Source organism: Zosterops lateralis, assembly GCF_965231275.1.
Source record: "Zosterops lateralis genome assembly, chromosome: 5".
NCBI classification, from domain to species: domain Eukaryota; kingdom Metazoa; phylum Chordata; class Aves; order Passeriformes; family Zosteropidae; genus Zosterops; species Zosterops lateralis.
This window is the reverse complement of record NC_139766.1, coordinates 47,634,554-47,653,426: the sequence shown is the minus strand read 5'-3', so window position 1 is coordinate 47,653,426 and position 18,873 is coordinate 47,634,554. Positions and strand designations below refer to the sequence as shown.

General features: G+C 39.5%; 1 protein-coding gene across 2 annotated transcripts in view; it reads right to left on the bottom strand.

Annotated features, from left to right (window-relative positions):
- Nucleotides 1-18,873, bottom strand: part of COL25A1 (collagen type XXV alpha 1 chain) — a 294,554-nt gene that overhangs the window by 73,311 nt on the left and 202,370 nt on the right. For both annotated transcript variants that reach the window (XM_083861172.1, XM_083861173.1), the window contains exons 8-10: nucleotides 12,182-12,253; nucleotides 11,193-11,300; nucleotides 8,109-8,144 (exon numbers count right to left, since the gene is read on the bottom strand). In XM_083861172.1, the coding sequence (XP_083717298.1) occupies nucleotides 8,109-8,144; nucleotides 11,193-11,300; nucleotides 12,182-12,253 (216 nt within the window). The remainder of the gene's footprint in view (nucleotides 1-8,108; nucleotides 8,145-11,192; nucleotides 11,301-12,181; nucleotides 12,254-18,873) is intronic.

Sequence of the window (18,873 nt, the reverse complement as noted above, 5' to 3'; positions counted from 1 at the left end):
CCAGAGGTATGAAATTCTTTCACCTCCTAACTGCATGTACATTGTATTGATATCTATCATTGATCAAAAAATCACTCCGTAATAGTCTATGCAGATTATGTTGATAGTAAATGTTTGTCTTTTGTCTGCATCATTGAAAGCTGCTAGAGTTTCCACAAAGGGATGCTTACAATCAACTTCTAAACCACTGGCAATTGATGTCAAGAGGCTCGTTTTATAAAGAGCATCTAGGCTTCAAAAATTCTAAAGAGAGTTTGGGAAAACTGTTTAGATTAAGTGACTACTCTGCATTTTTGAGGATTATGCCACTTTTCCTCAAACTGAAACGTATTCACAGAGGAACGTCAGTTGAGAAGGCTGAAAATTTTGGTTGCAAGACTTGCCCATAATAGGAAGATAACTAAATACAATGAAAGTAACAAATAGTTCTTGCTCTTTCAGCTTTCACGAACATTTCAGAAGATCCCCTTGCCATCATGTCCAACTGAGTAAATTAGCTAGGCAGCTGTGACAACTTATTGCAAGAGTTCACTGAATTAGGTTCTCATTCAAATAACTCCACAGTAGGAGGATGGAAAAAGGAGGTGTGTTGCTCCAAAGAAATTCAACTGCCTTTCGTGTTTCTCTGGAGAAGGAGAATTATTGATAGTATGTAAACATTTGGAAAACTGGGTAACTAAGGATAAACAAATGTGTACAAAAGTCTTTCTATGTGACTGTGTTTTTTAAAAGGTAAAATATTTGAGTGCCATTCTTCAATCACAGTTTTTGGAAATCAAACAAACCTCCAGAGAGGTAGCATGTCAAGTCTTTGCATTATAGAAATGACTGAATGAAGCTGGACATTTCAGTTGGTCTTTAACAAGTAACTATTCAGAATAAATTAAAACAAAACAAAACAAAACAAAACAAAACAAAACAAAACAAAAAAAAAAAAAAAAAAAAAAAAAAAAAAAACACCAACCACAAAACAAAACACACCAAAAACTAACAAAAAACCCTACAAACAAAATCACACCCCCCCCTCCCCAGTCAAACAAAACTGAAAAGATTTACCTAAGTGCAGCTATAACAAAGTTTGGGGTCCAGCATTCTTACTACACCTCTTTTCTAATGTTATAATTGATTTTCCTTTGACACTTCTTCATATGTTCCCTGTGTTTTAGCAAACTGCAAAATAAGAAAATTCTGCCCTGAAAAGGTTAAAGCTGCAGTTTCAAAGACAGAGAGAGAGAGCAATTCAGGGTGTGATACATTAGCAACCCTCTCAATATAATTTTGTATTCAATTTCTAGGGACTCAGTTAATGATTGAAGAAATGTATGAATTAAAAAGTTGGGGCATTTTCAATTTGCAGGTCTGGGGCAGGAATAATGATTTGTTTTACAAGGTGTCAGAGTTCATGGACAATGAGCACAAACACCAAATGAAAATGCCCAACAAAAACATAATGAAAACATGAATGTTTTTGGTATAGTGAATAAGTTATACAGCAAAATAGGTCACAATGGTGCAATATGCTATCATACAAAAACTTTCTTATTCCAAAGCCTTGTAAACAAAAAACGCACAAAAAATGCAACCAAAGAGCAACTAAACAACCAAAAGATTTTTTTTACTTCCAGACCTTCTGTAAAAGTAAACGTTCTTTGTAACCAGAAGACCTCTTGGAAGTATTGTGTCTGTATCTCTATGAAACAAAAGAAGTTCCAGGACTCTTTCTGAGAACAGATATTTTCCCTTTGCTGCCTGTAAGAATCATTAAACACTTAGAAAAGAATCATGGAATTGTTTAGATTGGAAAATATGTTTAAGGTCATTGAGCCCAACTGTTAACACTGCCAAATCCACCATTAATCCATGTCCCTGACTGCCACATCTGTGCACCTCCTAAATAACTCCAGGGGTGTTCAACCACTTCCCTGGGCAGCCTGGTCCAATGCTTGAAAACTCTTTCCATGAAGAAATTTAAAACCTCGACTAATGCAACTTGATGCACTTTCCTCTTGTCCCATCACTTGCTACTTGAGAGATCAACCCCCACCTGGCAGCAACCTCCTTACAGGTAGCTGTAGACAACAAGAAGGTCCCTCAAGGAGCCTCCTTTTCTCCCAGCTAAACACCCCCAGCTCCTTCAGCTGCTCCTCACAGGACCTGTGCTCTAGACCCTTCAGCAGCTCCACTGCCCTCTGAACACCCTACATGTCCCAATGTCCTTCCTGCAGTGAGTGGCCCAGAACTGGACACAGCACTGGGTGTGGCCTCACCAGTGCCAAATAGAGGGGGATGATCCCTTCTTTTTTCCCACAAACCAACTTCTTACCAGTCTAATGGCATAAAAAACTGAAAATGGAAACCTGAACTAGCAAGCATACATGAAGATGAAGCACATGTTTCATACAAAGAATTCATCTGCATTTCCGTTGAGCCTGTATCTGGACCCCATTTCCTTTGTGTAAAATTCTGAAAATATGTACCTGCACAGTTGAGGAGTGTTTCATAAAGATTACAGTTTCTAGAATGCTAGTATTGAAATGTTCAATGCCGTAATATTGATGCATCACCTAGATATAAGAATAATCAGTTAAGAGATTAACTGCGATGAAAAATCTCTTATAACTTCTTAAAAAGGAGTGACCCCTCCCACGCTATCTACCTGAATTGATGAAAAGTGCTGCAATAGCTATTAGTGCTCAAGAAGGAAGCACTTATTATCTTCATCCTTTTAGTCATTGTTGTGGCAGCCATTACCAAAGTGCAGAGTTTACAAAATGCCTGACTATTTTCCCTGAGATCTCCAGCAAGTTAAGCCTGGTGCAATTGTACTTGTGAAAAAAAAAAAAGAACAGTTGCTGTGAAAGGCACAGACTGAGAATTTCCATCTAATCTGTTAGTTCTCATAAACTTTTGCAGCTAAACAGCTTAAGAACAACACCTTATAAAACTTACTATGAACATGCTACCAGAATAAAACAAAGAAAGCACCTACAGAACTCTGGCCATTGAAAACAAAATCACAATTAGTAGCTTCCCAGAGGAGCTATGAAGAATCACAGCAGCTGAGAATCTGGCTTTGACCATTGGCCTAAAAGGCTGGATTGAAACCAGCAGAACTTCTCAGACAAATCTGCCAGGTCTCTTAGAGTCCATTTTAACCTAAGATGAAAAAAAGTATTAATTCATTTTAAAGATGTGACATTCTGCAGACTTAACTGCAAGGTTACACTATTCCACTGTCTTTCACAAATATGGCTATATCCCTTGGAAGAACATCCTCCTTTTCCTGAATAACCAGTGAAAGCAATAACATTATGTTTTACTTTCTTGAACAGATGCCCAGCAAGTCGGTATAAGCACAAAAGTAATAGTTTGGAAAACAATGTGTCTTAAAGCAGACGGATTTTGCATTTGGGTAAATCATCACAGTATAGATTTCTTTTGCAAAGAGACACCTTTACCTGAGTTGCTGGTTATTCTGCCGTGTTCTGTTTATGTAGAACATATGCAAAATTACTTATCTTTAAGGCCCATTTTGGGGAGGAAAATAATATGCTGAGTTTTTCTTTCACTGAGAAGAAGTGGTTGTATGTTAAACATGTTTAAATTTACTTCTGGAAAAAAGGAGCTGAAAACAGCATATTTTAATAGTCCAGATTTTTATTAATATGAACTAGTTTAAAATACCTTACACATAAAAGCACATAAAAAATCTCCCACATGGAAATTAGGAACAAAATCATCCCATGCACACCTTCTATCCCACTGCAGTTTATGTATCTGAACATGTTCATCTACCAGTGTCAACTTTTAATATTTTCTGTCACTGACTCTAAGTTCTCATGAATACTCTGCAACCATAAATCCTAACTCTTGCATAGAAAAGAATCACAAATCCATCTATTATTCACTCTGAAAGTGAGAAAATAAACTGGAAAAACTCTTGTAGGGTATTTAAGAGTCCTTATCACCAAGAGTTGCAGACAAATGGCAGGGAAAGCAGGATGAATTATGAGAGGCAGGACACAACTTTAACTGAAAAGGTTGAAAAGCTACGGAAACTACTGGCCTTTTCTCTCAAGTAGCATACATTTTTCTAGTTCCACATAATATTTCAAAAATTTAATCCCTTTGGTCACCCCACTGCTTGGCCTCCCCCCGAATTCTCTTAATCCTTTCTGCACAGAGGAATGATACCTTCAACTATTGAAGAAAGTACATCTGCAGGGCTTTCAAATGTCATGGAAACCAGACACAAATTTCACCTACTAGCCATTCTTTCATTCTCTTCTCACATTAAAGAGGCATGCTGTCACATCTTTATAACTTAAACCTCCATCTCACCTAAGAAGAAACTGAAATTTCTTGGCTTAAAGAGCAAACATATTCTTCCTGACACAGCAGCATATAGAGTCAAAAAACCCTTGCAAAGAGTTCTCTCAAACATCTCAAATGCAAGGACAGACAAGCAAAAGAAGTATGCAGGCACTTAGGAAACCCAGAATGATTCTTAACAGAGAGTGAGAGACTTCTGTAAGAAACAACTGAATCTCCCACATCCTAAATTGTCCCACGCTATGCCATAACCCACACATGGTTTTACAATGGAAATAGGGAACAAGAAAGGCCATTCCTTGTCTTCAAGATGAACTCTCTTGAGCCAAAGCAGAACTCATGTCAGAGAACTCAAACACTGTCATTCTCTGTATATGGTCCAAGCACAACACTCCTGCCTGAGAGGGAGAAAAGTTATTACTGCCCTCTCTCACAACATCACCCTGAAACATTATTTTCTTTTTTATTTATTAACATAGAACTTCATTAAATACAAAGAAAATCATGGCAGCAGATTCTCAGTTGCAGCAAATTGACATCTTTTCACCAGAGTCACTGGATGTCCTGTTTCTTTGAAAGGAGAACATGAATGTTCCCAGAATTCCAAATGCATTAAAATAATTTCAACTTTCTGCAAATCAAGGTACGCGTTGTTGCAGGTGTTGGGAGGAAAGGGTTAAACCCACAAGATTTGTTAAGGAGGAAATAATTTCACTCAAAGTGACCTTGCAGCTGAGAATACTAAGAATTTTGGTGCAGGGAAATGCCAGTTATTATGTCTACTGTTGCTCATCCTCTGCCTGTTTTGAGAAGTAGAATTCCTGCGTGGAGATAACACATTGTCACAGACATGCTTGAGCCTTCTGGTGGGAGAAGGAATGACCATAGAAGCACAGCCTTGTGACAAACTGCTCCTGCAGGAAACCTTGGATATACAGGGGTCAGTAGCAGCCCCACCCCACCCCTACTGTGTGCTGGGATGAACTGAGCCTAAGGGAGCCTGTATCCCTGTGTGTCTCGTTTCACTAGGATAAACTGAGCCTAATGGACCTGTGTGTCTGTGTGTCCCAGCTGCCCAAAACAAATCTACTTTTTGCATTTCAGCCAGGGCTTTGTGGTTGCCCTGGTTACCTGTATGTATTGATTCACACATTACTCAGAGTGTGTCATAGCCTCCTGGTACATGCTGAGGAACAAGCAGGAAAACACTGTTACCTATTTCTGTTGCCATAGCTTGTACTCTTCAAGACATTTATTCCTCTTCTTTTGTGAGAAAACAGAAGATGAAGTAAATTCAAGCCACACCACCGTTTGCTCACAGGTTCATACTGAAATTGCCAGCTCTATCAATAACATGTACATTCATCTAGAAATACCAAGGCATGCTACCAAATACAGGTGTGAAAATGCTTTTGAAAGAGAAAAGTGTTCTGTCCCCATTATTATAATCCAGAGGTCAGGCTTGTTGCTGCCCTTAATTTGAACAGCAACATGGAATTTAAAGCCTCAGAGAGTGTGACCCTATAGGCCATAGCCTTCATCTTCCACAGCCTTCAGCATGTCACCCAAAGTTATGGATCCCCTCCCAGCATTTAGTGCTCTTCTTGGCTGTATCCTGCCTCCATCTTGGAGGAAGAATCAGAATAAATGCCACAGTACTTGCTTCTTAGAATAAATGCCACAGTACTTGCTTCTTAGTGGAAAGGGCCTTGGACAGGTGGGCAAGAAGGAAACCACAGCACACTCCAACACAGGGACTTTTGGGAGACCAGGACTGGTAGGACTTTATGGAACTCATTGAATTCTGAGTTTCAATTTCATCGAGAAGAAAAAAAGGAAGCTAGCTCAGACTGGAGACTCTCGGTGTGAAACAAAAGCAAGTCCTTACAGAAGAATTCCTGCAGAAATAACCTAGAAGCTCCTCTGGGCAGAGATCTCAATTTTCCTTTATTTTGAAAAGATAATAGGTGAAACACGCACAGAAAGAAACTCAGGCAAGAAAAGGCCTGTGATCCCCACCACATAATATACTGTTTTTTCTAGCAATGCAATCTTATAACATACATGTTGGGAAATCAGCTATTCCTGGAGCAGAACCTGAATTTCCAATACAGAAATTCATTAAACACGTAATGGAATTTGTCAGGAACAGCTGAACCGTTCCTGAATAATTGTAGCATTTTCCACAGGGAAGTCTGCAAATCTGTACTGGCATAAAGAGTATGTCAGAAGCACCAAGAAGAATAAAAAGAAACTAATTACCTTCCTGATACTCTGATGTACTTTACTGTAACTATACATAACCTAACATTTAAGCCATTAGACTGACTTTTTCAAGAAGACATTTGGAGTTGGAAATTCATCCAACTGGATGAATCTGAGATCTTTTTCCAACTCAAGCTTGCTGATTTGATTTTTAAACACCTTTTCTTCCTATCTAAACTCATCTACATTTAGAGAAACAGAGTAGTAGCACTTTCTTAGTTCTTACACACAGACGGTTGTGTTAGAGCAGCAGGAATGCTCTGAACATGGGGACTAAAAGGTGATGGATTAAAAGCCCTCAAGGATCTTGTGACTCTGCAGATCTGGTCTTGAATAGAAAGATACTTTTGCAGAACCTGAGTGAGTTCTGTCCACAGGTCAAATTGGAGAATATTCCAAATACAAGAAAACAAACCAAAAAAGCTCTCTTCCTAGCTATTGCATCTGTTCATCACAGGTGCTCAGAAACCAAAAGAACAAAAAAGAGCCCAGAAGCATTCTAAAACACAAGGTAGTACCTTTGGGAGGCTTTGATTTTAAAATTGATAAACTTTTACTGCAAAATGAAAAAGTACAGGACTTTAACTACCTGATCACAGCAGATATTTCGAAGTCTCAGAATCTTCATTTTTTTTGTCCAAAAGATACTGGCTCTTGTCAGTTGAAAATATTTTGCAATTTGTCAAGGTTAATATCATCGCACCTGTTTAAATCTTCACAAATTCAGATGGCAATCATATCTGCACTGATTGTTGATCTGATTATTACCGATAGTCTTTCTCCTCAGAAGCACTCAGGAATCAAAATCACATGCCCCAAGCTACAATCTGTCATCTCTCATAAAAATAAAAATGACCGTGTTTAGAGAGATCTTAAGGGAGAAAAAGCACTGCATGTTCCACTCTTCTGGAAATATGTGACAGGCAGAAACTGATGATGCCTTAACCTGTGGCTAAAGCTGATTTACAACCAGTGGAGCTTCAATTTAATTCCAAATGAATAGGAAATATTTGACACACACAGAGGAAAGAACCTGAAACCTCAGAACAGAAGAACTTTCTCAGAGTTTCAGTGCTGTCTCTTCGCTGTTCTGTCAGGCAAAGGTCCAGAGCCCTTGCCACAGAGATAGTTGAATTTTGGTCTGCAAAACATATAGATGGTTCCTGTGCTGCTCAGTGGTCTCAAGGTAGAAACAGGACAGCTTCAGAGACAGTGTTAAGAGAGGACCAGGAACTGGGAACCCCTGGCTTGGTTATTTTTTTGTTTTACTGTGCCCTTAGCTGTTTAATTTCCTTCTGCTTCTCTAAGCTTAAAGCAGTGGTCCTTGTGTGACATGTGATTGTATTTAAACAAGATGTTTTCTTTCTTGTATTTTCTTCACAAATAAGGCCTCAAATAGCCTGTGACAAAGCAAGGCCAGGAAATACACAGCCATAAAGCTTTTTGGAATTTCCCATTTTAAAAGGTGTATGTTACGTTACACTTTCTTAGAAAACTGGAAGACTACTTACTGTCAATCCTTGTTCTCCCGGTTTTCCTGGCTCACCCTTTGAAAAAAAAAATTTAAAAAAAAAGGAGTGAATAATTTCAGCAACATATCTTGAATCCAGTTTTCTATCTAAGAATAAAGTATCTTAAAAATTTCATTCTTAAACAGATAAGGCAGCTAATTGCACATTAAACATACTATTATCACAGACATCTTAAGAAGTACAGCTTCACAATCATGTAATGGTATAGTTCTCAAGGTAAGGGTTAATATTGGCGTTCTGACTCTGTCCCTTGGTTCCAAACATAATATTCCATTCCACTGTGCTAAAGGACACAGAGAAAGGTTATTTTCACATATGTGCTGTATCCCACAGTTTATATATTCCAAGATTATTAGTCTGTGTTATCACCTCAGTGAGAAGCCATAACTTACTGTTGTCAATTACCATATTCCATTAAATTATGAATATTGGTATATTGAAGCCACAAAATAATTACTCAGCTGTTAAATACCTGGACTGGCTTTCAAAATGGTAACCCATCATTTCTCCAATGCATTCTCTTTCTGTGGGCACAACTCTACATACATTCAGAATCTATCTTCTCCCCTTTCTTCCCATATGAACACATATGTCTATCTGCCTGTAGAGGCAGTAAAACTTATCAGTCATACAACATGGGCTAAAAATACCCATCCAAAAAAACCAGAGCTCCACTTTAGTGGTCTGGTTTATATATCACTCCCTTGAAAACTCAACTGAGCACAGGGCAGTCCATGCACTGTTGCTTCAGAACAGGGTCTTCTTTAGGAGCTTTGTCATAAAAGAAAGCCTGTCACAAAACTGATGAGGACTGTTCTGATGTCATTGTTCCTGGCAACTGAAAAGAATCAGCACTGCTTCTCTGGGTATGCCTGCATTGCACTCAGAAGAAAACACAGCATCTGCAAACACACCGAGGCTGGCTGGGAGAAAGAAGCCATGGAGGCACAGGTTTCTGGCCAGTCACTGCCCCAAAACAACATCTTATAACTGCGGCAATAGTAAACCTTCTTGCTTGAGAAGGACAGGCTGGAAGAGAAGCCCTGTTTCATCTAACCCTACAAAAGAGGCAATGTCTGCCTAATGGTCACTGGTCACTCCAAGGACAGCTTCCTAGAGCTGTGTGATGCTGCAACGCCCCAGCTCATAGCACAGTGCAGCTGCTACTTTCAGCTTACTAGCGCAATGTTCCAAACAAGTCTTTACCTCAAAGATAAAGCTGTCCTTCCCTCTCAGCTATGTTTTCCCTCTACAGTTCTCCTATTTGACTGTTTATCACACAGCCATGGAGGAACAAGCCTTCGGAGGAGCAGGAACATTAACCTGAGAGAACAGAACAGTAGCGTGGGGCAAAAAACTTGACGGTTTCTACCCGAGTGCTTGTTTGTATCTGATTCTAAAGCAATATTATGAACTTATTTTCAATAGTGTTATAGGGCTTAAGATAGCCACAACTTAAAAACTATAAAAAGAAACTCTCTTGCCATCTAAAGTCAAAATCGCTACAGAGCTATTATAAAATTGAATGACCTCATTTCATAAAATGCATGACTTTCCTGTTATGAGAAACACTAATGATCCCTTTGCTAAAAAGCACAAAGCAACACGCAGCCACACAGTAATCAGCAAGGCCAGATGATTCTGCCAGTCCCACGTATGCGAATTATTAAAACACTATTGTTGCAGTCAGAAATGGATTCTGGTTTCAGCCTTGACCTTACTACATCAAACTAGCACCAACTCTGCTGACCAGAGTCCATTTAACCACAATAAAAGAAGAAAAGGGAGAGCCAGAAGAGGCCCAGAGCCTGATGTGCCACAGGACTAACAAGAAATGAGAAGCTGCCAAAGTAAAGCATCATAAGAGCTACAGACTTTTAATATCATTTCATAACCTTGAGCTAGAACTTATGAGGGCAGGAGAGGTAAAACGGCCAAGCCAAAACAACAACAACAGCACCAGCCCTAGAGTCCTAGAGGTCTCAACCAGCCAGCTTTGCTGGATTTTCACAGGAAATTTTAGCAGCATCTTACTATTATCATGCCATATTATATTTAGATTGTTAATACCTGAATAGGGTTAGAACAGGAGTGTAGATATTTTCTTTCTTGATTTTAGCTAAAAGGTCCTGCAGGAAAAACTTATGCTGTCCTGGCCTCATGTAACAAGTGATGCTTTTTCTTCATGAAAACACTTTCTGTTTCCAGTGCTGGTCCTCACCTTGCTAGTTCCTCATGTGTTTTCTTGGCCACAATCTTCAGTTTTCATGGATGTGAACATGTTTGTGTGCATCTGTACATGTGCCATTTCACTTTTCATGTCTCTCTCCTGTCTGTGATTCCATTTCCACACACTTAACACAGTAGCATTCATGGTGAAAAGAGAGATACCTCTTTCAAACGAATAAAAATTAAGGAGGCCACAAAATACAAAACTAAAATCAAACACATACTTTTCTACAAAGTCATGTATTTAGGCATCTGTTTAAAAAGTGTGGGATTCATCCTGTGCCTAAAACAAACAATACACAATATACTGGATTCTGCTGTTTGTCCCAATGCAGTAGGGAGCCTGAGCCAAAGAAAACTGTAGTGTTCTTGTTTAAAGATGGTAGAATCTAACTCCAAACTTCATTATATCTTGGGCAGCTTTAGCAGTTTATTACTTTATTCCATGACTTTTGAAGTTAAACCATTAAGAAGTGAGAAGTCAAGCACATCCATGCTACAAGGCCTCAAATTCAGTTTTATCTTGAAGTTTGAATAGAAACATTTATTACTTGTGGAAAGGGGCAGACTCTCCCGACACAGCTATTAAACATCAGTTAGTGACTGAGAAACCCTAGAATGTGTAGTGAAACTGCCAAGGGTGGGAGGCAAGGAATCTTGGTGTTACTTCTGGCCCTGCTATACACTTGTTCTTCTGTGTGTGGGGGACTTCAGGTACACCTTGAAACCTGCCCGGGGTTCAGCTTCTGCATGTCTTACTTGCCAGTCTTACCACAGAAAATGTCTTTGACACCAAGCTGGCAAACACACCAAAGCAGCAACACAGTAACTCACCGTTAAGCCAGGCATCCCACGAGGACCATCTTTGCCAGTGTCTCCTGGGGGACCTCTGGGTCCTGGTGGCCCTGGAGGTCCAGGGGGTCCAGCCTGTCCTTGGTCCCCCTAAACCAATAAAAAACTCATCATAAATTTGCTTTAGAGGCACCAACCCCATAAAAAAACAACAATTCACCCATAAAGAGTGCAAGACCAGCTGGAAGAAGTTGCCATGAACTGGGCAGTGGCTTCTTCACTGCTTATGGCAGAAACAGCACTATGCCTTGAAGACCAACAGTTTGTATCTGTCTGGCGCAATCAGCCATAGAGCAGAATGTTCAGATTCTGAGCTGCTTGTTTTGCCACAGCACATACGCCAAAATTTGGGATGGTCTTGAAATATTTTACTAATCTAGTTCTCCAGAGCTAGTGACTGTTTTTGATAAGCATCTGTTTGCTTCATGTTTTGCATAATCATAACAAAGCTGAGGCAAAAAAGAAAAGTCGCATCTGAGAATATACAGATTTGCATAGCAATTTTCCAAGCCCATGAATGATACACGGATAGATTTCAAAATTGAGCATGGAAAATAACTGCTTCCTCATGAATTTATACATAATTTTCCATCTGGTTTTGGGAGGCTGTTTTATAGTGACAATTAGCTACTCTCTTTATTTTTACCTATTAATTTGTAAAAGTCAATTTTCAAAAGAGTTGTCAAAATATATTACCTTTCCCTCTAAAAAAGAAAGGCACCCCAAAATGGTGCTTTAGTTTTTTCCAGCACATCATTGCAAACTGCTGGAAAAAGCTGCTGGGATCTCAAATGTGGATAATTTAGCAAAGCCACCCATAGTCCTTTAACTGTTAATACCATTAACAGTTGCTTCATTTCAAAGCATTTTCAAGTTAACAACCTGCCATAAGAAGGCATCTGACAAAAAGGTACAGCAAAGAGTAAACTGAATGTAAAGAAGAACCAGACTCCAGTGAGATGAAGCACTACCTTAATGAGGCGGCGTTTAATGAGCTGCTGATCAGCAGAGAGAAACCCATGATTGATTTTAGGAAACACCATCTGATCAGGCAGGTGAGGTCAAAGGTTGAAGATCAGAGATGAGAGAATTGAAGAATAGACATCAGAAGGCCCGAGAAAGAAATAAAGACATATTCATTAGATTTGTAATAGCCAATATAATATGAACCAGTGCTTCTGCCTGAAAGAAACTTTGCATTTTCTTTTGAAAAAAGATTACCTGTATTGTACAGGACATACTGCTATGATTTAAATCATATACAATGACTTAAATGTGTAACTGTTTTCTCCCTAGATTTTGCATGAGAATTCTGCTTGTGTATTAGTTTTTTCATTATCCAGGCTCTGAAAATCAGTATTTTTATATGTTCCTTCAGCAAAGTTTCTAGAGACAAAGCACCAGTTCAACTTTCAGTCAGATTTTCTAACCAGCATAGTGTGCCATGAAGAATGGTGTTATTTTTATAAGGTGTGAAGTTCCAGCTTGAAGTTCCAGATTGCTTCCTGCTTAATTTGCAAATCCACTTTGAAAAAATCTGGATGCATAGATGAAACTTCTGATATCTAACATAAATATCTGACTCTACATGTAACCAGTATAGAGTTCACTGACATTTTCCACACTCATGTATGCCTCAGGGAAGCACAACAGCAGGAAAAACTCATCTGAAAATAAAATTCTGACCAAGACCATGGGGAATGTAGGTATTTCCAGAGGTACACAGTTATTGATTTGATTCCATGCTCTGCATCACAAGTACTTAGATCAATGCAAAGGCAGTGAGGGTTGGCTTAGGTCCACCATAAGAATTCACCAGTATTCCATGTTAAAAATAATTTTTCATGTGCACTTTTATGCTGATACAGAGAGACCTGACTGAACAGGTACACGTCAGCCACAAACCTTGACGGTGAGGATCTGATTACTGTGCAGAGCAGCAACTGTGGGGAAGCCTGGCAGACCCTAGGGACACAGCATAACATGGTACGAGAACAGCACAACACAAACACGGCAGAGACAATTTACCAACAGACTAACAGAACAAACACTACGTTTAGTACACCCCACACTGCCAACGGACAGGAAATGGCCTCTCTGTCATATGGGAAACAGAGTTAGGGCTGCACTGCACTGCACTGCAGATGCAAGTTGGCACTTCACAACGAGAATATCAAGAGATTTTAGAGGGAGCAATCCCATGAAGGTGTCTTTCCTTAAAATTACAATAAATTGTTAGGATTATTTGAAAATTGTTAAGGTTATCAGCCAACATTGAGCCATTGATTGAGCCATTTTCAATTGAAATGTAATACAGCACTTCAAGAGATCTATGTACAAGCCTTGACTCTGGATTGCTGCAGAAGCTGACAGCAATGACAGTATTCTTGAAGTGCTTTGCATAATGAATGTTCTGCTCCTTACATTCTGTTTAACATATGACATTCAGCACATAAACTGGTAGCACATACACAACTATAAACACTGAACATAAATCTACTGCTAGATTTTGGGTAGTCCATAATGGCCATGGTCAAAGTTTTCAAGACATACATAGCAGTATTTTCACATCCATTTTTACCCCTCAACTGCTGTATACCACATATGGTTTCTCATATTCTACTCTACCAAGATGTGTAGAACCTGTACTATACTGACACAAAAAGGAGAGTGTGGTGATTGTGGCCTGCTGTCACAATATAAAGGGGTAAATTTTGCTCTCAGTTCAACACCTTTCTGTCTTGTAGGGTGTGAATTAAACCCTCTGATAAAGCCAAAACCTTATGCAGTTGAGCAGCAAATTCCTAAAGAGGAGGAAATTCCTAAGTTCTCTCCTTGCCTTTAGCACAGCACACTGTCAGAAGCAGAAGCTTGTTCAAGGGCAGGGACATTAGGCTGAGGAACACTAAATAAAATACAACCAGGGAGCTCTAAGCCCCCTGTATGCCCACAGACCACCTTTATGAGGTGGAGTTGGTAGCACAGCCCCTCTGGGGGATCCTCCTGAAGCAAACAGCTGCACTACACCAGCTCAGCACCTCCTAAAGGGAAGGCTGTGCCCAGCTCTTGCTGGCAGGCAAGGGCCCTTCTGAGAAGTCCTGTGTGAAGGCTCTGCTGGTGCAGCCCATGTTGCCATCGCACACGAGCTCTTTGCAGCCCAGCTTGCCTGGTGGGGAGCACCAACAGGCAAAGGCAGCATGCCAGGTCTCAGCTGCAGCAGATTCTTTTAATGTGCCAAATACTTGCTCTGTTCATCGCATCAGAAAGCCTGTGGATCACAGAGACTGCACCAGTCTTTACAAAAAAGGCAGAGTAACTTTTTGATTCATATGTGTTCTTCACTAGCATCTTGCAGTTGCATTTGGCATCTTCATTCCTGCTATACAACCATGAGATGAAGCTGAGAGACTCTGTAAGTTGATCCCATAAAGCCAGTGGCTGAATAGCTTTCCTACTTCATTGGGATGAACTGCAGTGTGGCTAACTGCATTGCTCAGTGACCTGAAATCTCCTCTTCAGAAACAAATAAACAGAAAACAAAACCAAAAAAGGCTAAAACTCACAACATATAAAGGGACTCACTCCTAAGACACTGATAAGACTGGAATGATACATCATTCAGGAAACAGATGTATCAAGTTTGCATATATCTTATTATGGAATATAAGTTAAAGAAGTTATTAGCTAGTAATGTGTCAGAATCTTTACATCTGTGACTCATTAGCCCTGCTGTGCACATGATCCATTTCTCCTCTAGATAAAACTACAATACCCAAGTAATGGAAATGAGCACAAACAAGAAACCTACATAAGAAGTAATAAAATCTGAATAGCAAGCAATTAATGACATTAATGAAAAAAAAAATGGATAAACAGAAAAAATTTAAACAACTTCATTTTTACTCATCAGCCTTTAGAATTACAGCACAGTAATTTTCAGTTACCTCTAAATTAGCATATTTGCAATTTGATGTTTTAAATTCATATTAATTTTTATTTATTTTATCTTCAACATGAAGGAGAACTGAGACTTAATTAAGAAAGGTGCTTATTCAGAAAATACAGTGGTTTGTCATGAAATATTTTCTTTTTCCTTAAGAAGAAATGAAAGACTTTGGGAAGATTTGTGTAGCTCTACACAGAAGCATTTACATTCAGCACTTCACAGTCCAGCCCCAGCATCCCCAAAGCTTCCCAATACCACACAGAGAAGTTCAAGACTAGCTATCAGTACTGCATTTTCTGCCTACATAAAGAACACATGAGAAAACGGCCAATCCCATTCTTCCATCTGCAGCTTAGTTACTTCTTCCAGCTTGTTACCAAGTAGGACAAAGCTTTCCTTCCTTTGCCCAAAGTGGTCATAATCTTAGACATAACAGTCAGATACATGCAATGCCCGTTTGGACCTGGATCATCTCCCCATGAGTAACACATATCTCTGAGAGAGCCAGAAACATGGGAACAGTAAATGGAACCCAGCAAAGAAAGTACAATAGGTCCATAGTTTTTGGATGTGTGGGAGGCTTTAGAAAGCATTGCACCCTCTGGCATCCATGAAAGATAATGTTGGCACACAATGAGCTTCTAAAAAGGCATAAAAAGAGCTATCCTTCCCACAAAATGAGTTCTCTTCCTTTCCTGTCACTCGCTATAAATATAGCCACAAATATCCCCTGGATCTGTTTTATTTTTTCCCTATCGAAAGCTGTTCTGAATGATGGATTCAAAGTTACTCAATTTTCTCTTTATTTGGTTTGATTCTTGAACTCCACATAGGAAGGGTTCTTGTTCTACACCCTGGGAGGCCCTAACAGAATACAAAACACTACAGTCATCCACAGCGACCACTGGTCTACTAAATTCCTCTGCTGACAGCTACTCAAGCTCACCCTGAAATGCTAGCTGGTTACGATTGCTAAATTAGCACAGTTGCTGCGTGCCTCACTGCCATTTTTGCCCAAATGCCAAGCAAAACATGATGCCTGATGGAGGCCAACAGCCATGGGACAACATTACCCACCTGGACGTGTAGGTAAAGCCAACCTGCCCCATACAATGGCTACTGAGAAAACCAAAGGATGCTGGAACATGGTATCATTCCCCCTGTCTGATTTCTTTACTTGGATGAAATTGTTCTCCTGTTACATTCATCACAGCCTTGAATTCCCACTAGCTGTCCTAGGTTTTTCACAGTTCTCAGTTTTGTCCATTGGTCCACATGAGGACCACAATATAAGGTCATCATAACCTTGTCAAAGGCATGTCTGATAATGTTAAGCAACAGAGTTCCTGGTTTTACACTGCATACACTCCAGTTTGACTACTGCATTTGCTCAGTATAGTAAATGTCACAGTCCTCTCTAGGATTTTCCTTCTGACCTGCCAATAAACCCAAGCTGCATAAGCTTGCATGTTCCTGTGAAGACATGGTAAATGAGACAGGAATTACCACCTGCTGTTCTCTTGCACTTCCTAAGGTTACAGCCAGCTGCTGCTATTTCACATCAAATCACACAGGCTTCAGGCCAGAGTGATCCTGACACTCTTTATGGCTGCTCTGCCTCTCTCCAACACCACCTCCAGTTCTAATTAATCCCTCAGACTGAGTGCCAGTCCTGTGGCTAATTATTGTACCTGCCCTGGGGAATACAGTGTTTGGTATCACCCTGTACAGTGCCACGGACTCTCAGCAGGAGCTCTCTTATATAATCCCTTTTATCATAACTGCTGCTTTCTCCAGCAGCAAATCTGCTAACAAAAACAGCACACCACAACAAGACAAGAATCCAGAAATTTCTTTTCACTTAGGTAAACATTCAGCAAAGAGTTCTGATTTGAATACATTACACAATGGTTCAGACTTTGTATAAAATAGTAAAAATGCAGTGTTTAAGATCTAGCATAAACAGAGCACTGTAAAAACCTTATTTCTTGTAATGACCTCTTTGAAATCTACCTGACACTGCATTCAAATTGAATAAAACTGGAAAAAGCCAACATTTCTCTACTTCTGTCCTGTTATTAGATGAATTTTCAGTGAGGGAAATGTCTTTTCTACACAACTCAATTATGAGTTCTGATGAGTGACCATACATCTGACCTCCATAAAATATCCTTCCTGACAGGAAACCTGCTACTCTCAATGAAAGTGGTGGTAGGCATCCATTTAACTGCAAGAACCATTGAGAAAATAATTCTGCATCCAGTTAACTTGGTCCATAACCAAGTTGGTTCTGAAAATAAAAATCTTCTCTCCTGGCTTATGTTTATCTTCAAATTTTTTACCTGCTGCAATTATGTGATGCAGGTCAGTGGTTCAAGCTTCTTCTCTGATGTTTATTAGGACCGGATTAATTTTCTTAAAAGCTATTTTCAATCAAATTTGCCTAACTCAAATGTTCAGTGCTGCAGCACTTCTGCGTGACAGCTGTAGTTCAAGATACAACAACTACATGATGTATTTTCAGCCATAGGACAGGGATGTAGAAAAAGGAACAGGATGTACAGAGACTTCCTTCCTCACCATTCCTCTGGCATTACTAAAAAGGGGCAAGATGCAAACCAATTGGTGGAAAGCGAAGACACGCACTGTCGAGCTCTTAAGACAGGAATGACAACATCCTCGTCTTGGGAGCAGGTATGTGGCACTTTCTCTGGAGTGTCACAGCTGTTCTGCATTCCCCAAGGGAACCTCAGGAGCTGAACATCAAAGGCATAGCTCGGCCCTCAAGAGTCATTCACAGCCAAAAGGACACACTTGTGAACTCTCTCAAGTCTGAGTGTCCCAATGCTTCAGACAAAGTTGGCAGCCAACACCATCCAAGTTCTTTCCTAACCTCTCCTAGTTACAGAGTAACAAGTTACCTTGCTCCAATTTGTTACCCTAGTTTTGCCTTAATGGAAAACAGGGGAGCCACAACAGCCCAACGCCAGTGAAGTGCAGATAATTAATTCCAGGAATGGAGTAGGTAAATACCCCTGTTGCCTTCTGGCAGATAAGGAAAAAAAGTCTTAGAAGCTAGATTAACTACTCATGGACAAATTGGCATTAAACCGGATGTCCAGCAGTTTTCTCAATGATTCTGCTTCAGTGAAAGTTATATTAACAGTAGGAATCACTAATGCTTTTTTTAATATTCTTATTGCGGGACACTAAGAGTGCAGTTTTAAACAGTGGCTAGATATAGCTTATAACTTCACCTATAATTTGATTTACACAGGTCAATTAACAACAAAAGAAAGAACCATGACTGTAATCATACGGGTAAAGTATGAAATTAAAGCAGCACTCTGTATCTGCTATATGTTTGAAGTAACATACAAGAAAAATGTGCTTTTAGACATAAATAAAAATCATCAAGAGCAGAAGATATTCACAGCATTAAACAGGATTTAAATGATGCAAAATCATATTTAATTAACATAATACTTTCACTCTAATACTATACATTTTCACTTTGACAAGATATGGAATGAAGATAAAAATTATCAGCATGAAACATTTGGGGAAAAATCTTCCTGTAACATAACTTATTTACCTACATTCATTACAGCTCACAGTGTCAACCTGATCTCACCCCAAAAAACTGACTTTTGCTTTTGGGGAAGGCAAGAAATCAGATTAGTTTATATACTACTATTTATTCTGTGAAGCAAACCT